The sequence below is a fragment of the Coregonus lavaretus genome (genome assembly GCF_964263955.1).
Source record: "Coregonus lavaretus genome assembly, contig: HAP1_SCAFFOLD_1942, whole genome shotgun sequence".
Taxonomy (NCBI): domain Eukaryota; kingdom Metazoa; phylum Chordata; class Actinopteri; order Salmoniformes; family Salmonidae; genus Coregonus; species Coregonus lavaretus.
The window spans coordinates 35,548-56,883 of record NW_028165034.1 but is presented as its reverse complement, the minus strand read 5'-3'; the positions used below and the strand labels follow the sequence as shown (position 1 = coordinate 56,883).

Here is a 21,336-nt window from a genome sequence, read left to right as displayed (position 1 = left end):
TCTAACCAACCAGGGATCCAATCCCCACACACACCTCCTTACCAGTCTAACCAACCAGGGATCCAATCCCCACACACACCTCCTTACCAGTCTAACCAACCAGGGATCCAATCCCCACACACACCTCCTTACCAGTCTAACCAACCAGGGATCCAATCCCCACACACACCTCCTTACCAGTCTAACCAACCAGGGATCCAATCCCCACACACACCTCCTTACCAGTCTAACCAACCAGGGATCCAATCCCCACACACACCTCCTTACCAGTCTAACCAACCAGGGATCCAATCCCCACACACACCTCCTTACCAGTCTAACCAACCAGGGATCCAATCCCCACACACACCTCCTTACCAGTCTAACCAACCAGGGATCCAATCCCCACACACACCTCCTTACCAGTCTAACCAACCAGGGATCCAATCCCCACACACACCTCCTTACCAGTCTAACCAACCAGGGATCCAATCCCCACACACACCTCCTTACCAGTCTAACCAACCAGGGATCCAATCCCCACACACACCTCCTTACCAGTCTAACCAACCAGGGATCCAATCCCCACACACACCTCCTTACCAGTCTAACCAACCAGGGATCCAATCCCCACACACACCTCCTTACCAGTCTAACCAACCAGGGATCCAGTCCCCACACACACCTCCTTACCAGTCTAACCAACCAGGGATCCAATCCCCACACACACCTCCTTACCAGTCTAACCAACCAGGGATCCAATCCCCACACACACCTCCTTGCCAGTCTAACCAACCAGGGATCCAATCCCCACACACACCTCCTTGCCAGTCTAACCAACCAGGGATCCAATCCCCACACACATCTCCTTACCAGTCTAACCAACCAGGGATCCAATCCCCACACACACCTCCTTACCAGTCTAACCAACCAGGGATCCAATCCCCACACACACCTCCTTACCAGTCTAACCAACCAGGGATCCAATCCCCACACACACCTCCTTACCAGTCTAACCAACCAGGGATCCAATCCCCACACACACCTCCTTACCAGTCTAACCAACCAGGGATCCAATCCCCACACACACCTCCTTACCAGTCTAACCAACCAGGGATCCAATCCCCACACACACCTCCTTACCAGTCTAACCAACCAGGGATCCAATCCCCACACACACCTCCTTACCAGTCTAACCAACCAGGGATCCAATCCCCACACACACCTCCTTACCAGTCTAACCAACCAGGGATCCAATCCCCACACACACCTCCTTACCAGTCTAACCAACCAGGGATCCAATCCCCACCTACACCTCCTTACCAGTCTAACCAACCAGGGATCCAATCCCCACACACACCTCCTTACCAGTCTAACCAACCAGGGATCCAATCCCCACACACACCTCCTTACCAGTCTAACCAACCAGGGATCCAATCCCCACACACACCTCCTTACCAGTCTAACCAACCAGGGATCCAATCCTTAGCCGTGTTGTTGGAGAGCACCACATCAATCGTCTAAAAAAAACAAACAAATGTTCCTATTCTATCAGAGCGTAAGAGAAAACACGAGTGGCCGTGTCCGAAATCTGTTTTGCCTGCTACTTACTAAAACGACATACTGTGTACTTATCGTACTACATACTATTTAGCACGTACTGTTTAGTAAAAACGAATGCAGTAAGCAACAAATATCAGCATACTAGTCTCATCCTACTGAGAATGTGTCATCTAATGCACAGTTGTGTTGATTCCCGCCTTTCCCTCATTTTAGTGCAGCGAGTCCCTCAGCTGATTATCAGCTGTTGTCAAACACACATGGGTCTGGAAAGACGATTCTCTTCCTCAATAGTGTGCAGTGAATTCTACTAGATGAAAAGCCTAAATGAGTATGACATCCTGGCATTTAAAGTATACTACATTTTAGAAATGTCATATAGTATAAAAGGTTCTATTTTCGCATACCCAAAATGCGTACGCAAGTACGGGTATTCGGACACGGCCAATCTCTCTCTAGGCTTATCTGAGTCCCATTATCTGCAAACAGAGACACATATAGACACTCCCAGTCCGCTGCACCAATAGCTTTTCTACTGGCACCTGATTGAATTTTCCTCCCTGAGACGACTACTTTTGAGAGTGAGAGGGCTGATGCATTGAGACTCAGTCATGCAAAAAATAGTTTTCTACGGTGTGTCCACTCATTCACACACACATGCAAGCGCACGCTTATGTTTGTATGTGTGCGCTTGCGTGTGTGTGTCTGAGTGATTTGAGTGGACACACAAGTACGCACATGCGAACACACACACACACACACACAGAAATGCAAGCACACATTCACACACACACACAGAACGAGAAGGTCGGCTTTAGTGCAAACTCAATGATAGTGTATATCTGAGTCTGACACTGGAGTAGTGCACAGTAGACTGGACACTGCCTTCCAACAATATATGGTGTATTTGTAAGAAAATATTATCAGTTTATTATTGTTATTTATATACAAAAGTATGTGGACACCCCTTTCAAATTAGTGGATTCGGCTATTTCAGCCACACCCATTGCTGACAGGTCTATAAAAAAATCGAGCACACGGCCATGCAATCTCCATAGTTAAACATTGGCAGTAGAATGGCCTTACTGAAGAGCTCAGTGACTTTCAACGTGGCACCGTCATAGGATGCCACCTTTCCAACAAGTCAGTTCGTCAAATTTCTGCCCTGCTAGAGCTGCCCCGGTCAACTGTAAGTGATGTTATTGTGAAGTGGAAACGTCAAGGAGCAACAACGGCTCAGCCGTGAAGTGGTAGGCCACACAAGCTCACAGAACGGGACCGCTGAAGCACGTAGCGTGTAAAAGTAATCGTCAGTCCTCAGTTGCAACACTTGCTACCGAGTTCCAAACTGTCTCTGGAAGCAACGTCAGCACAATAGGCGATATGTTACAGGCGAGCATTACGTATTTCCGGTTAAATCTCAGGATGGATGTAAACTTCCGGTTATCGTAGAATGCTGTGCTACCGTATGCTAGCATTGAATGCTTGTCATCAAAAACATCCGAAGCGGTACATTTTCGTTGTTGTTGTTGTTTATCTTAATGTTTATGTTCATGTTTTTACTTGTAATACTTTGTCTTGACTTATAACACGATGACGTGTAAACGTACAAAAGTGTCCTTTCAAAAACAGGATGACAGCTCTTCCAGCCATCACTGCTGTGTGCCGCAATGTACAGTGTCTGCCAGATGCAATTCGTCTTAGTTTTTTTCCTCTTGAAAAGTAGAAACATCAAGTACAAAAGCAAGGAAGTTGGGCCATATGTTTATAAAGAAAGAAGTAAAGATGAAAGGACAGTTTTGAGTTTGAAGAACAGCAGTTTGAAGAATAGCTGAGTGGAATATGTTACTGTCATTGCAGTTATCAAGTCAGGAAAAAGTAGCAATCTCATTATTGTTTACATTTCAAACCAAACTCCAATTTGTTTACAACAGACCCAACAACAAAGCATGGCAATTCCCACTCAGCTACCCTGGTCTGTATTAGGCTACCACTGTTCAGCTATCGTGAAAACCACTAAAGTTCTAAAGTGTTCTCTTAGCAATGGCAATCAAAGCTGTGGTAACATTAAACGAGTAAAACATGTGTTGAACGGAACCTTGAACAAGTTCAACAGAACTTTGAACGTGTCACTTAATCTAGTCCTACTCTCAGCTGGTGTGGTGGCTTTAGTTTCTTCATTGAGCGGTAGCAGTGGGCTCTCACAGAGATTACATTTACATTTACATTTACATTACATTTAAGTCATTTAGCAGACGCTCTTATCCAGAGCGACTTACAGTTTTAGTCACATTATTATTATACTTTTTTTTTGTTCTTTTTTTATTTTTTTATACCCCCTGTGGGAATCGAACCCACAACCCTGGCGTTGCAAACGCCATGCTCTATCAACTGAGCTACATCCCTGCCGGCCATTCCCTCCCCTACCCTGGACGACGCTGGGCCAATTGCGCGCCGCCCCATGGGTCTCCCGGTCGCGGCCGGCTACGACAGAGCCTGGATTTGAACCAGGATCTCTAGTGGCACAGCTAGCATTGCGATGCAGTGCCTTAGACCACTGCGCCACTCAGGAGATCTCATTTGTAGCCCTGTTTTTACCTGATACTTTCATAAAAGTACAAACACATGAAGTGAGAGGTATATACACATGAGTAAACTTTATTTAAAGCATGATTAACCTGAAGCAGGTCATGAGTCATGACTTAAAACACCAAAGCAAGGCTTCTAGCTCAGGCTAGCTAGCGTTAGCATATTACCTTCAAAGTTGCAAAGAAAAGAAGAAACGTAAAATTTGAAGCCTTTATCCAGTTTGCTACGTGGTGTCATACTGGATGTCCGGACGACCCTCCGTATATTATTAACAGATACTTTAGGCAACTCCAGCAAACACCTTCATCTCTGCCATCATAACGGTCTACTGTCACTGTCTAATGTTTTTTTTCCGGTAACTGGAAATGCCCAATCATCCTTACGCCAATGCGGAAGTGATGCGTGCATAGAGCCCATAACTGTTCGACGGGAGCTTCATGCCTAAGATCACCATGCGCAATGCCAAGCGTCGGCTGGAGTAGTGTAAAGCTCGCCGCCATTGGATTCTGGAGCAGAGGAAACGAATTCTCTGTAGTGATGAATCACACTTCACCATCTGTCAGTCCGACAGACAAATCTGGGTTTAGAGGATGCCAGGAGAACGCTACCTGCCCGAATGCATAGTGCCAACTGTAAAGTTTGGTGGAGGAGGAATAATGGCCTGGGGCTGTTTTTCATGGTTCGGGCTTGGCCCCTTAGTTCCAGTGAAGGGAAATCTTAACGCTACAGGATACAATGAAATTCTAGACGTTTCTGTGCTTCCAACTTTGTGGCAACAGTTTGGGGAAGGCCCTTTTCCTGTTTCAGCATGACAATGCCCCCGTGCACAAAGCGAAGTCCATACAAAAATGGTTTGTTTCATCAGACGAGAGGACATTTCTCCAAAAAGTACGATCTTTGTCCCCATGTGCAGTTGCAAACTGGCTTTTTTGGAGGTTTTATGGCGGTTTTGGAGCAGTGGCTTCTTCCTTGCTGAGCGGCCTTTCAGGTTATGTCGATATAGGACTAGTTTTACTGTGGATATAGATACTTTTGTATCTGTTTCCTCCAGTATCTTCACAAGGTTCTTTGCTGCTGTTCTGGGATTGATTGCACTTTTCGCACCAAAGTACGTTCATTTCTAGGAGACAGAACGCGTCTCCTTCCTGAGCGGTATGACGGCTGCGTGGTCCCATGGTGTTTATACTTGCTTACTATTGTTTGTACAGATGAACGTGGTACCTTCAGACGTTTGGAAATTGCTCCCAAGGATGAACCAGACTTGTGGAGGTCTACAATGTATTTTCTGAGGTCTTGGCTGATTTCTTTTGATTTTCCCATGATGTCAAGCAAAGAGGCACTGAGTTTGAAGGTAGGCCTTGAAATAGATCCACAGGTACACCTCCAATTGACTCAAATTATGTCAATTAGCCTATCAGAACCTTCTAAAGCCATGACATCATTTTCTGGAATTTTCCAAGCTGTTTAAAGGCACAGTCAACTTAGTGTATGTAAACTTCTGACCCACTGGAATTGTGATACAGTGAATTATAAGTGAAATAATCTGTCTGTAAACAATTGTTGGAAAAGTTACTTGTCATGCACAAAGTAGATGTCCTAACCGACTTGCCAAAACTATAGTTTGTTAACAAGAAATTTGTGGAGTGGTTGAAAAACTAGTTTTAATGACTCCAACCTAAGTGTATGTAAACTTCCGACTTCAACTGTATATACTGCATTCTATTCTATAATATTCTACTGCATCTTAGTCGATGCCGCTCTGTCATTGCTTGTCCATATATGTATATTTTCTTATGTTGTGAAATTGTTAGATATTACTTGTTAGATATTACTGCACTGTCGGAGCTAGAAGCACACGCATTTCACTACACCCGCTATAACATCTGCTAAACACGTGTATGTGACAAATAAAATTTGATTTGATTTAACAGGTGACATAAATAAGGGATCATAGCTTTCACCTGGATAGTCACCAGGTGTTCCTAATGTTTTGTACACTCAGTGTATATAGATGTTTTATTGTCACATACACTGGATAGGTGCAGTGAAATGTTGTTTTAGACCAGGGCTGTTGAACTCATTCCGTGGAGGGCCTAGTGTCTCCTGGTTTTAGGTTTTTCCTTTCAATTAACACCTAGACAACCAGGTGAGGGGAGTTCCTTACTAATCAGTGACCTAAATTCATCAATCGAGTACAAGGGAGGAGCGAAAACCCGCAGGTACTTGGCCCTCCGTGGAATGAGTTTGACACGCGTTTTACAGGGTCAGCCATAGTAGTACGGTGCCCCTTGGAGCAATTTAGGGTTAAGTGCCTTGCTCAAGGGCACATGAACATATTTTTCACCTTGTCAGCTCGGTTATTTGAACCAGCTACCTGCTGCCATTCAGAGAGAGAGAGAGAGAGACACACACACGAGATAGAAGTAGAGTTAGCGGAAGCAACAGCTGGTCAACAGCCTTGCTGATAATAACATGCTGATTCATGGTATTTCTGAAGGTATTTATACAGACATATCCAATGAAACATTCATTACTGACAGTAGGTCTATGGAAAGCCATGAAGGTTGTTCAAATCCATGAATATCACTGAATATTACTTTGACTGATTACCCCCATGCAGTAAAAAAAAATAAAGGTATTTTTCTGTAGTTCAATGAATTTTATGCTGCCTGCCTGCCGTGCTAATCTCTCTCTCTCTCTCTCTCTCTCTCTCCCCTCCTTCCAGATCTTCATCCACATGCTGCCCCCCTACCTGGGCATGCTGCGGCCCAAGGTGGAGATGCCCCTCTCCCTGGATCAGCCCCCCAGGAGGGAGAAGAACAACATGGCCATCAGCCGCGCTGCTGACGAGTACTTCATACGCAAGCCCAACACCTGCTTCCTCTTCCCCAAACCCAACAGGTGAGAGGTCAGGGGTTACAGCTCACTGGGGGGTCAAATGTTAGCCCAACACCATAGAGATGGAAAGAGGTCTCATCTTTGTATCTGTGCCATCATGGCGTCTGTAACAGCATGGGCAGCGCCATCGAGGCAATCTCCATTTTAAAGTAGTCCATTTTCTTATTTTTGTTTGAAAAAAGCGTAATGCTAATATTGGTGATTGGTGTCGGTAAATCCAATAGCAGTCCCAAATCACACTTGTAGGCTATGTCATGGCGACGTTGGCTAGCTAAGCTCATGCGTAGAAACACATCATTGGGTCTAACGGTCGTTTCGTGCCAAACTGCGCATGTGCAGTGCCGTCAAATCAAGGCACTCCCTCTAGATAAAGTTTTGACTAAATTGAAAATGTGTTAGTTTTTCACTTTCTCAAGGTTGGAGTAATAACATGTTCAACTAACTTAAAGCTGCAATATGTAACTTTTTGGGCGACCCGACCAAATTCACATAGAAATAGGAGTTATAGATCTGTCATTCTCATTGAAAGCAAGTCTAAGAAGCGGTAGATCTCTTCTATGCACTATTTCTATGGTTCCCGTTCTTAAGTTTCATTTTTGTGTCTTTTACTTTTGGTTTTGTACAGCAGCTTCAAACAGCTGAAAATACAATAGTGTTGGTAATGGAAAATATATTTCACAGCGGTTTAGAGGGTACAATGAATTATTCTCTACACCAGTGGTCACCAACCTTTTCTGAGTCAAGATCACTTTGAGTCAAAATGCAAGCCGAAATCTACCGCTCAGATTTTTTTTTTTAGACATGACTTGAAAGTAAGCATATGCAACATTAACTAATTAAAAACCGTTCTGTAGCAATGAGGTTTGTGCAGTAGGCTATAGGCCCAATACATTATAACTGCATATTGGCTACGCTTGAATTGTCCTGCCAAAGTTCTTCTCAGACCATTTTGATATGATATTTTTAAAATGTAGGTTTATGATCACACTGTCAATATAACATTTGTTGTATTACTTGTGAGGCACAATTGAGTGAGCATAATAATTAGCTATTTTTTTTTTTTACTGGACTGATGGCCTGCATATGATGGTCAGTGTGAGGGGAGGGAGGGTAGTGAGTCTTTTCTGTGAGCTAGCTGATTTGGCTCCCAAACGGCTCTTCGTTCAAAATGCTTAAAATCAATCTAGAACCATGAAAAAATGGCACATCTCCAATGTAAATCCCAAAAGGTAGGCGACCATTATGTCTGATTGTGAAATGCCCGTTGAAATACATTTTCAATCTAGCCAAATTTTACGCACTGGGAAAAAATCACTGTGGACCAGATTGACGTGCTCTCCTCCCTCCCTCCGCTGAGAAAAGGGGACACCGTCTTCCAGCTGATGGCGAAACTCAAGTTGCACTGCATTATTTCAGCCTCATGCACCAATTCATGTTGTTACTCCTATGACCAGAGAAAGTGAAATATTCCTCTATTAAAATAGACCCAAGCCGCTAAAAATAATGCAAGCCTATCGATTCACTTTCCTACTCATTCATTGCAGCTGCAGTGCTGGTTGTAGCGCGAGTGGAAGTAGGAAGAACAAGGATTTTATGGCTTTAACAGAGTGTTGACAGTGCTGAATAACAACCTAAATATTAACTTACTTATAAACAGCAACTCTTTGCTGTATTCAGTGAGTCTCTCTCTAGTCATGGTTTTAAAAGTTTTGAAATCTCACAGTATCAACTTTGCTGTGCATTCGAGGTTTTCTTTTTAAAGTATATGGCTCTAGGAAACTGCAGACACTGTGTTCTGAGCCTTCTGATTGGCCAGCGGTAGGCCTATAGGTGCACTTGATTTGCTCTCTGGGCCTGTCGGGTAGGTGGAGTTCTACCTTCAGACTCATGAAATGGTTAAAAATGGGAACACTTTGCCTTCCCGGCGCTAGGGCTGCTGAATCAAGTGCACCTACTGCCAACAGCGCCCCCCAAAAATAGGCTTTATCTTAGTTTTTTTACAGAAATGTTTGGTGACCAACTAGGAATGACCAGCCGATCGCGATCGACCGTTTGGTGACCACTGCTCTATAATATACATGCTTGTTTTGTCACATAAACTGAAATTAGGCTAACTATTAGAATTTTAACAACCAGGAAATGGCGGAGCGATATCTGCATAGTGCATCTTTAAGACATTGGCACAAATCTAGGTTGTGCCTTTTTAGATTTCGAAAAAATTAACAACTAAGGAATAATTTTTCATTCTTCTCAAACCCCAAATCCCGGCCTGGTCTGCTTGGTCTGTTTCGTAAGCATTCCTGGAAGTCTCACGATGTTGCGCCTCTGGGTTTAGAAACTCTTTGATAGCACCCTATTTAAAGAAGAAGACCATGCTCTGATCCTTGGGAGATCACTCCCAACCCAACCCCACCCAGTTGACTACTTCAAACTGGTGGAACCCTCAATGGCAATGTCCATGCTAAAGTGGGTTATATCCAAGTTGAATCCTCTAACTATCGCTATGGTAATTTGAAGGTTATTGGAAGGTCATTGCATTGGTATAGAATTTAAAATCCTAGAACATACATTCCCATTCGAATTCCATTCCTGTGTCTGTGATGTGATGGATTGGACCTGCGGCCATATTAAGTGTACCCATTCTCCCCATCATGGATGTAACAATGGTGAAAACTCCCTCCAGCCAATGCTTGCAGCAATTCAATGATTTTAAATCATTCTAATTGTGATTCTGATGGTAAAGATGGCTGTGAAATAGAAGTTGCACCCCTATCACAGATCTCAGATTACTTGGTGAAAGTAGTGACCTAGGTTGAGTCCCAAATGGCACCCTATTCCCTACATAGTGCCCTACGTTTTACCAGAGCGGGTAGTGCACTATGTAGTGAATAGGGTGCCATTTGGGACATTGCCACAGCCTCTTCTCATGAATCTGTTGGGGAAGACTCACCTCTGGTGACATTGTCTGTCCCTAGTGTACCCTAAGGTGAACTCTACCATAATTTACTGTTAACTCATTCAGTTCTGAAGAAGAGCAGCCCCCCAGGTATTCATAACATGAGGACCTAATGAATAGCTTAGTGTCTGAGAACATGTTTTAACCCTCCCTGGAGGCCATTTATACATACATACAGTGGGGAGAACAAGTATTTGATACACTGCCGATTTTGCAGGTTTTCCTACTTACAAAGCATGTAGAGGTCTGTAATTTTTATCATAGGTACACTTCAACTGTGAGAGACGGAATCTAAAACAAAAATCCAGAAAATCACATTGTATGATTTTTAAGTAATTAATTTGCATTTTATTGCATGACATAAGTATTTGATCACCTACCAACCAGTAAGAATTCTGGCTCTCACAGACCTGTTAGTTTTTCTTTAAGAAGCCCTCCTGTTCTCCACTCATTACCTGTATTAACTGCACCTGTTTGAACTCGTTACCTGTATAAAAGACACCTGCCACACACTCAATCAAACAGACTCCAACCTCTCCACAATGGCCAAGACCAGAGAGCTGTGTAAGGACATCAGGGATAAACCTGCACAAGGCTGGGATGGGCTACAGGACAATAGGCAAGCAGCTTGGTGAGAAGGCAACAACTGTTGGCGCAATTATTAGAAAATGGAAGAAGTTCAAGATGACGGTCAATCACCCTCGGTCTGGGGCTCCATGCAAGATCTCACCTCGTGGGGCATCAATGATCATGAGGAAGGTGAGGGATCAGCCCAGAACTACACGGCAGGACCTGGTGAATTACCTGAAGAGAGCTGGGACCACAGTCTCAAAGAAAACCATTAGTAACACACTACGCCGTCATGGATTAAAATCCTGCAGCGCACGCAAGGTCCCCCTGCTCAAGCCAGCGCATGTCCAGGCCCGTCTGAAGTTTGCCAATGACCATCTGGATGATCCAGAGGAGGAATGGGAGAAGGTCATGTGGTCTGATGAGAAAAAAATAGAGCTTTTTGGTCTAAACTCCACTCACTGTGTCTGGAGGAAGAAGAAGGATGAGTACAACCCCAAGAACACCATCCCAACCATGAAGCATGGATGTGGAAACATCATTCTTTGGGGATGCTTTTCTGCAAAGGGGACAGGAGGACTGCACCGTATTGAGGGGAGGATGGATGGGGCCATGTATCGCGAGATCTTGGCCAACAACCTCCTTCCCTCAGTAAGATCATTGAAGATGGGTCGTGGCTGGGTCTTCCAGCATGACAACGACCCGAAACACACAGCCAGGGCAACTAAGGAGTGGCTCCGTAAGAAGCATCTCAAGGTCCTGGAGTGGTCTAGCCAGTCTCCAGACCTGAACCCAATAGAAAATCTTTGGAGGGAGCTGAAAGTCCGTATTGCCCAGCGACAGCCCCGAAACCTGAAGGATCTGGAGAAGGTCTGTATGGAGGAGTGGGCCAAAATCCCTGCTGCAGTGTGTGCAAACCTGGTCAAGACCTACAGGAGACGTATGATCTCTGTAATTGCAAACAGAGGTTTCTGTACCAAATATTAAGTTCTGCTTTTCTGATGTATCAAATACTTACAGTGGGGGAAAAAAGTATTTAGTCAGCCACCAATTGTGCAAGTTCTCCCACTTAAAAAGATGAGAGAGGCCTGTAATTTTCATCATAGGTACACGTCAACTATGACAGACAAATTGAGGAGAAAAAATCCAGAAAATCACATTGTAGGATTTTTTATGAATTTATATGCAAATTATGGTGAAAAATAAGTATTTGGTCACCTACAAACAAGCAAGATTTCTGGCTCTCACAGACCTGTAACTTCTTATTTAAGAGGCTCCTCTGTCCTCCACTCGTTACCTGTATTAATGGCACCTGTTTGAACTTGTTATCAGTATAAAAGACACCTGTCCACAACCTCAAACAGTCACACTCCAAACTCCACTATGGCCAAGACCAAAGAGCTGTCAAAGGACACCAGAAACAAAATTGTAGACCTGCACCAGGCTGGGAAGACTGAATCTGCAATAGGTAAGCAGCTTGGTTTGAAGAAATCAACTGTGGGAGCAATTATTAGGAAATGGAAGACATACAAGACCACTGATAATCTCCCTCGATCTGGGGCTCCACGCAAGATCTCACCCCGTGGGGTCAAAATGATCACAAGAACGGTGAGCAAAAATCCCAGAACCACACGGGGGGACCTAGTGAAAGAACTGCAGAGAGCTGGGACCAAAGTAACAAAGCCTACCATCAGTAACACACTACGCCGCCAGGGACTCAAATCCTGCAGCGCCAGACGTGTCTCCCTGCTTAAGCCAGTACATGTCCGGGCCCGTCTGAAGTTTGCTAGAGTGCATTTGGATGATCCAGAAGAGGATGATCCAGAAGAGGATTGGGAGAATGTCATATGGTCAGATGAAACCAAAATAGAACTTTTTGGTAAAAACTCAACTCGTCGTGTTTGGAGGACAAAGAATGCTGAGTTGCATCCAAAGAACACCATACCTACTGTGAAGCATGGGGGTGGAAACATCATGCTTTGGGGCTGTTTTTCTGTAAAGGGACCAGGACGACTGATCCGTGTAAAGGAAAGAATGAATGGGGCCATGTATCGTGAGATTTTGAGTGAAAACCTCCTTCCATCAGCAAGGGCATTGAAGATGAAACGTGGCTGGGTCTTTCAGCATGACAATGATCCCAAACACACCGCCCGGGCAACGAAGGAGTGGCTTCGTAAGAAGCATTTCAAGGTCCTGGAGTGGCCTAGCCAGTCTCCAGATCTCAACCCCATAGAACATCTTTGGAGGGAGTTGAAAGTCTGTGTTGGCCAGCGACAGCCCCAAAACATCACTGCTCTAGAGGAGATCTGCATGGAGGAATGGGCCAAAATACCAGCAACAGTGTGTGAAAACCTTGTGAAGACTTACAGAAAACGTTTGACCTGTGTCATTGCCAACAAAGGGTATATAACAAAGTATTGAGAAACTTTTGTTATTGACCAAATACTTATTTTCCACCATAATTTGCAAATAAATTCATTAAAAATCCTACAATGTGATTTTCTGGATTTTTTTTCCTCATTTTGTCTGTCATAGTTGACGTGTACCTATGATGAAAATTACAGGCCACTCTCATCTTTTTAAGTGGGAGAACTTGCACAATTGGTGGCTGACTAAATACTTTTTTCCCCCACTGTATGTCATGCAATAAAATGCAAATTAATTACTTAAAAATCATTCAATGTGATTTTCTGGATTTCTTTTTAAAATTCAGTCTCTCACAGTTGAAGTGTACCCTGAATAAAAACTACAGACCTCTACATGCTTTGTAAGTAGGACAACCTGCAAAATCGGCAGTGTATCAAATACTTGTTCTCCCCACTGTACATACATACAGTGAGGGAAAAAAGTATTTGATCCCCTGCTGATTTTGTACGTTTGCCCACTGACAGAGAAATTATCAGTCTATAATTTTAATGGTAGGTTTATTTGAACAGTGAGAGACAGAATAACAACAACAAAAATCCAGAAAAATGCATGTCAAAAATGTTATAAATTGATTCGCATTTTAATGAGGGAAATAAGTATTTGACCCCTCTCAATCAGAAAGATTTCTGGCTCTCAGGTGTCTTTTATACAGGTAACGAGCTGAGATTAGGAGCACACTCTTAAAAGGAGTGCTCCTAATCTCAGTTTGTTACCTGTATAAAAGACCCCTGTCCACAGACGCAATCAATCAATCAGATTCCAAACTCTCCACCATGGCCAAGACCAAAGAGCTCTCCAAGGATGTCAGGGACAATATTGTAGACCTACACAAGGCTGGAATGGGCTACAAGACCATCGCCAAGCAGCTTGGTGAGAAGGTGACAACAGTTGGTGCGATTATTCGCAAATGGAAGAAACACAAAATAACTGTTAATCTCCCTCGGCCTGGGGCTCCATGCAAGATCTCACCTCGTGGAGTTGCAATGATCATGTGAACTGTGAGGAATCAGCCCAGAACTACACGGGAGGATCTTGTCAATGATCTCAAGGCAGCTGGGACCATAGTCACCAAGAAAACAATTGGTAACACACTACACCGTGAAGGACTGAAATCCTGCAGCGCCCGCAAGGTCCCCCTGCTCAAGAAAGCACATATACAGGCCCGTCTGAAGTTTGCCAATGAACATCTGAATGATTCAGAGGAGAACTGGGTGAAAGTGTTTTGGTCAGATGAGACCAAAATCGAGCTCTTTGCCATCAACTCAACTCGCCGTGTTTGGAGGAGGAGGAATGCTGCCTATGACCCCAAGAACACCATCCCCACCGTCAAACATGGAGGTGGAAACATTATGCTTTGGGGGTGTTTTTCTGCTAAGGGGACAGGACAACTTCACCGCATCAAAGGGACGATGGACGGGGCCATGTACCGTCAAATCTTGGGTGAGAACCTCCTTCCCTCAGCCAGGGCATTGAAAATGGGTCGTGGATGGGTATTCCAGCATGACAATGACCCAAAACACACGGCCAAGGCAACAAAGGAGTGGCTCAAGAAGAAGCACATTAAGGTCCTGGAGTGGCCTAGCCAGTCTCCAGACCTTAATCCCATAGAAAATCTGTGGAGGGAGCTGAAGGTTCAAGTTGCCAAACGTCAGCCTTGAAACCTTAATGACTTGGAGAAGATCTGCAAAGAGGAGTAGGACAACATCCCTCCTGAGATGTGTGCAAACCTGGTGGCCAACTACAAGAAACGTCTGACCTCTGTGATTGCCAACAAGGGTTTTGCCACCAAGTACTAAGTCATGTTTTGCAGAGGGGTCAAATACTTATTTCCCTCATTAAAATGCAACTCAATTTATAACATTTTTGACATGTGTTTTTCTGGATTTTTTTGTTGTTATTCTGTCTCGCACTGTTCAAATAAACCATTAAAATTATAGACTGATCATGTCTTTGTCAGTGGGCAAACGTACAAAATCAGCAGGGGATCAAATACTTTTTTCCCTCACTGTACATACATACACACACACACACAGACACATACACACACAGAGTCATGCACGCAAGCGCACACACACTCACACATAGAAAACCAGGCAGGCGTCTACAGGTTTATTAACCACAGGCACGGTCTCCCGCCTCTCTAAATCGACTCACAGGGAATTGAAGTTCGAGGCCGAGAGGGAGAGTGAGAAAATCATTGCTAAAATAATGATGATCAGCGCAAATCTCCTCTGACACATTAGACCTGGTGTGCATGTGTGGGGGGGACTCTGCGATTCAGAGATGGAGGTGACTATTAAGAGCGATTCGATGAGGCAGCAATATCTCTCTGCCCACGCCCCCCTACACCCCTTGCGCTCCCCCCCCCCCCCCGGCCTTCTTAATTGGTTTTAGTGTGTGTCTTGTCACCGTTGGTGGCCGGTTTTAGTTTAATTAGTCTCGCTGATTACTCATCTACATCTCCCTGATGAAGTGACGCTGTGAGAGGGGGACCAAGAGGAGGAGGAGAGCTAGGGAGGAGAAGAGAGGAGTCTTTCCCCTTCAGTCAGGTAGCTCATCCCAGAACCATGCCTCCGCATCAATCTCTCTGAGAAAACAGAGAGAGAGGAGCTGCTGAGGTCAGTGGCGATTTGCTCGCCTCGCCGGCCCAGGAGACACACACACACACAGACACACACACACACACACACACGCACCGCTGCATTGTAAAGCCAGGCTTTGCCTGGAATACCAAGCAGAGAGAATACAGAGAACGATAGAAGACCTGCCTGTTTGCCAGGGAGATGCTTTAGGACCACACCATAGCCAGGCTGAAGACACAGCACCATGCTGACTCCTGGTGGTAGCTACAGAGAACTGCAACACTAACAGCTTCCAGTCTCCAAAGGGCTACAGCAACAGAGAGGGCTGTTTCAGAACAAAACAGATGCTAGGATACAGCCACTTGAGAGAAGAGACTACACCTGGTCCATTAGTAGAATAATCTCAATATGTCCAGGATTAGGGGTTTAAAATGGCACCCTATTCACAAGATAGTGCACTACTTTTGACCAGGGCTCTCTTTGCTCAAGGCAACTCACAGTAAAGCTGTGTCGACCCATCGTTATAGCTAGTAACCTTCCATAACCCACGACAAGCCATCATAACAAATGGCAACCCAACTTCTTCAGAACAGCTTTGTCAGCAGAAAAAGGCTCAGGTCTAGCTAAAGAGCAGAGGGAGAATATGAGAGGAGAGGGAGTTTCTCTCTCTCGCTCTCTCTCTCTCAACATACAGGGGAAGGAAGTGCAGACTGTCGTTAGCAGGCTGGTATTTCACAGCTTTTAATTAGTGATGAGCTATGTGGAGTTTGTTCCTGTCTGCACATCTCTGCCTGCTTGCTCTGTGGGGTGATGACATTTGGACTAGTTTTAACCCCTTCCTTCTCCTTGCCCTTCCCTTCTCTCAAATCAACCCCTGTACCCACTATGCAGTTCTGTAGATATGAAAAGATAAGAAGATTGAAGTTTTAGCAATATGGTCATAGGTCCACCTTGCAATCCCTGATACAGTAGCGAGGCAGAAATGTACCCCATTTTGCCTACTCCTACCATTGCCTTCAGGGCCCGTATTCATGAAGCGTATCGGAGTAGGGGTGCTGATCTAGGATCAGAAAGGCAAACTGGTCCTAGATCAGTACGGAGACGCTATGAATACAGGCCCAGAGCCACAAAACGGCATAGGCATGTAGGGAATCGGGGGTAGTAGTTTATTCGGAATTGGACATTAGTATCTTTTGCCTCAGCCTCTTGTTTATGTCTAGGTACCAGTCTGAGGGCATGTGTACTGACCTGAGGAAGTTCATCGACGGGCCCAGCCACTACCTCACTCTGCCTCCGGAGCTCAAGACTGCCATCGAGGCCATCACCTACATCGCTGAGCAACTACAGGCTGATAAGGACTTTGCTGCTGTGAGTGCTGTGTGTGGGACCTGCCTGGGTTGGGCTTTCTAATTTGAAGTCTTTAGTTTCCCCTACAATTTCTCCATCTTCTGGAGAATATTGAAGATCTATATAGGGTCTGGGAATGGGCTGAGTGGATGGAGGGAAAGTCTAGATATCTATAGCTTCTAGCCTGTACATTTCCTATAGCTCAGTCTATTTCTCCTTCACTGATATCTATCTATTCCTGTTATTCATTCCTTTTCTATTTTCTTTCTCTATCCCTTTACTTTGTCTCTTCTTTGTTTCTCTTCTTTCCCTTTTCTTTCCCTCTCCACCCACATCTCGCCCTCCCCCTCTTCCCTCCCCCTCCAGCTGAGGGAGGACTGGCAGTACGTAGCCATGGTAGTGGATCGCATGTTCCTGTGGATCTTTGTGGTCTTCACTACTGTGGGAACCCTGGGCATCTTCGCTGACGCCAGCTTCAACCACACCCCCAGCGACCCCTTCAAGTACCCCTAACGTGGGGGACACACTCCACGTATGCGTGATCACATGCATACATACACACACAAGATCCCAAACTTTACCTCACTGAAACCCAAGAAGCCTTGACAGTTGCCCCAGCCACCAAAACACAGACATGCGTAGCGAGATCGTCTACTCCACTCTACACTTTTCTTACCAGCGATGCCTTTGACATAGCTACTGTATACTGTACATGGAAGGGTTTCTTTTTCTAGATCTGCTGTGCTGAAGTGTGACATTGCTGTAGTTCTGGGGCGGAATGTATCAAGTGTCTCAGTGTAGGAGTGCTGATCTAGGATCAGGTCCCCCCCAGTCGCTGGAATCTTATTCATTATGTTCTAAAAGGCAAAACTGATCCTAGATCAGCACTTCTACTGTGAGACGCTTTCTGAATACGGGCCCTGGATTTACTACTATATATTTATTGATTGCTATATGTTTGGTGAGAGGATAAAGACCGTGAAAACCAGATACTATAAAATACCAAGTGTATGCATTTAATTTACCAGAGTGAGAATGTGTGTTTGCCATATATACTGTATGTACCTCTGGTCATCCGTTGTGTATTTTAGTGTGTGTGAAGTCTATTATTGTATTCAGGAGTAGAATAGCACATACAAACACACATACAAACACACACACACACACACACACACACAGTATTCACCAGCTATACCAACAGCCTGTGGAATTCCCATTGCTGTAGAACTCTGTACCACAGGCGCACACACACACCTATCTCAGTCACTCACTCTCTGTTTCTCTCTCTCTCTTTCCATCTCCATATCTCCCATACACACACACACACCTGTCTGTTGAGCTTGTCGTGCTTTTGGTTAGTTTTTTAAAATAAAGATCTGAGAAGAATCAAATCAAAGTCTCCAACTGTTGTCAGAATGTGATCCCCGTGCCGTGCGAAATAATGGAGAATCACACACACATACACACAGAGAGAGAGAGAGAGAGAGAGGCCTCGTCAACTGCTGGACCTTAGTTCCGTTAATGACACTGGTCAGTCCTCTGGGACCACTGGACTGGACACTACTGTCTGTACTGGCCTGGCCTCCACTTTTAAAATAAAGACAGTGAGACGTTTAGGTTATATGTTACATACTTTCTGTTATTTAGAGAAAGTATATGAATGAGAATCATGAGAGACACCCTCCCAGCATACACAAGTGACAGCAGTGGACATGAGAACTGTCTTCTTTGTATCTTGCAATGGGCAATTTGTGTATGTTTTCAGTTCTTCATTCACCTCTGTGGTCAATGCCACCTGACTAAACAATGTGAACTGTGTCATTGTCAACATACACAGATGAAACAACAGGGATGTGTCCCAAATGGCACCCTATACAGTGCACTACTTCTGGCCAGAGCCTTATGGGCCCTGGCCCTACATAGGGAATAGGGTGTAGTTTGGGACTTACTCAGGGTGTCCAACACAGTGGCATTATGGGACAGTGGACGAATAACTGACTGACACACACACACACACACACACACACACACCCTCCACTGTGTTTATATTGGGAGTAGTGCAGGCAGAAGGGCAGCTATGTCCGCTCAACTCAGAGGTCTGAACCTGTTTCAGATTTATGACCTGTTTGTGTTCTCTGGCAACACCCCCACCAGGCTCGCTATCTTACCTCCACAGGAGCAGGGTCAAACGAGTAAGAAATAATGAGCGAGAGAGAGTTGGAGTAAGGGAGAGAGAGTTGGAGTAAGGGGGAGAGAGGGAGAGTTGGAGTAAGGGGGGAGAGAGAGTGAGAGAGAGTAAGAGGGAGAGAGAGTTGGAGTAAGGGAGAGGAAGTTGGAGAGAGGGAGAGAGTTGTGAGGGGAGAGAGGGAGAGAGAGTTGGAGTAAGGGAGAGAGAGGGAGAGTTGGAGGAAGGAGGAGAGAGGGATAGAGAGTTGAAGGAAGGGGGAGAGAGAGTTGGAATAAGGGAGAGAGAGGGAGAGAGAGTTGGAGTAAGGGGGAGAGAGGGAGATGGAGTAAGAGGGAGAGAGAGAGTTGGAGTAAGGGAGAGAGAGATGGAGAGTTGGAGTAAGGGGGTGAGAGTAGGAGTAAGGGGGAGAGAGGGAGAGTTGGAGGAAGGAGGAGAGAGGGAGAGAGTTGGAGGAAGGGGGAGAGAGGGAGAGAGTTGGAGGAAGGGGGAGAGAGGGAGAGTTGGAGGAAGGGGGAGAGAGGGATAGAGAGTTGAAGGAAGGGGGAGAGAGAGTTGGAATAAGGGAGAGAGGGAGAGAGTTGGAGTAAGGGGGAGAGAGGGAGAGAGTTGGAGGAAGGGGGAGAGAGGGAGAGTTGGAGGAAGGAGGAGAGAGGGAGAGAGTTGGAGGAAGGGGGAGAGAGGGAGAGAGTTGGAGGAAGGGGGAGAGAGGGAGAGTTGGAGGAAGGGGGAGAGAGGGATAGAGAGTTGAAGGAAGGGGGAGAGAGAGTTGGAATAAGGGAGAGAGGGAGAGAGTTGGAGTAAGGGGGAGAGAGGGAGAGAGTTGGAGGAAGGGGGAGAGAGGGAGAGTTGGAGGAAGGAGGAGAGAGGGAGAGAGTTGGAGGAAGGGGGAGAGAGGGAGAGTTGGAGGAAGGAGGAGAGAGGGATAGAGAGTTGAAGGAAGGGGATAGATAGTTGGAGTAAGGGGAGAGAGGGAGATGGAGTAAGTGGGAGAGAGAGAGTTGGAGTAAGGGAATAGGGAGAGAGAGTTGGAGTAAGGGAAGAGGGTGATGGAGAGAGTTGGAGTAAGGGGGAGAGAGGGAGAGTTGGAGTAAGGGAAGAGGGAGAGATAGTTGGAGTAAGGGAGAGGGAGATGGAGAGAGTAGGAGTAAGGGGGAGAGAGGGAGAGTTGGAGGAAGGAGGAGAGAGGGATAGAGAGTTGAAGGAAGGGGGAGAGAGAGTTGGAATAAGGGAGAGAGAGGGAGAGAGAGTTGTAGTAAGGGAGAGAGAGTTGGAATAAGGGAGAGGGAGAGAGAGTTGGAGTAAGGGGGAGAGAGAGAGTTGGAGTAAGAGGGAGAGAGTTGGAGGAAGGGGGGGAGAGGGAGAGAGTTGGAGGAGAGGGGGATAGAGAGTTGAAGGAAGGGGGAGAGAGAGTTGGAATAAGGGAGAGGGAGAGAGAGTTGGAGTAAGGGGGAGAGAGGGAGGTGGAGTAAGGGAGAGAGAGTTGGAGTAAGGGGGAGAGAGGGAGAGTTGGAGGAAGGAGGAGAGAGGGATAGAGTTGAAGGAAGGGGAGAGATAGTTGGAGTAAGGGGGAGAGAGGGAGATGGAGGAAGTGGGAGAGAGAGAGTTGGAGTAAGGGAAGAGGGAGAGACAGTTGGAGTAAGGAAGAGGGAGATGGAGAGAGTTGGAGTAAGGGGGAGAGAGGGAGAGAGAGTTGGGGTAAGGGGGAGAGAGAGTTGGTGTAAGGGGGAGAGAGTTGGAGTAAGGAGGAGAGAGTTGGAGGAAGGGGGAGAGATAGTTAAGGGAAGGGGGAGAGAGAGTTGGAGGAAGGGAGAGAGAGTTGGAGGAAGGGGGAGAGAGGGAGAGAGAGTTGTAGGAAGGGGGAGAGAGGGAGAGAGAGTTGGAGGAAGGAGGAGAGAGGGAGAGAGAGTTGGAGGAAGGGGGAGAGAGTTGGAGGAAGGAGGAGAGAGAGAGTGTTGGAGGAGAGAGGGAGAGTTGGAGTAAGGGAGAGAGGGAGAGAGAGAGTTGGAGGAGAGGGAGAGAGAGTTGGAGGAAGGGGGAGAGAGTTGGAGGAAGGAGGAGAGAGAGAGAGTTGGAGGAGAGAGGGAGAGTTGGAGTAAGGGAGAGAGGGAGAGAGAGAGTTGGAGTAAGGGGGAGAGATTTTGAGGAAGGGGGAGAGAGGGAGAGAGAGTTGGAGGAAGGGGGAGAGGAGGAGAGAGTAACGTCTCCATCTCTCTGGGCAGAATGAGACTCACCCCCAGTTG

General features: G+C 45.8%; 1 protein-coding gene across 1 annotated transcript in view; it reads left to right on the top strand.

Moving 5' to 3' along the window:
- Positions 1–17,421, top strand: part of LOC311116371 (acetylcholine receptor subunit beta-like) — a gene marked incomplete at its 3' end in the record, with an annotated part of 32,017 nt that extends 14,596 nt beyond the window's left edge. The window contains exons 9-11 of the mRNA XM_084191455.1: positions 6,854–7,029; positions 16,782–16,929; positions 17,275–17,421. Of these exons, the coding sequence (XP_084047581.1) occupies positions 6,854–7,029; positions 16,782–16,929; positions 17,275–17,421 (471 nt within the window). The remainder of the gene's footprint in view (positions 1–6,853; positions 7,030–16,781; positions 16,930–17,274) is intronic.
- Positions 17,422–21,336: the final 3,915 nt, after the last annotated feature.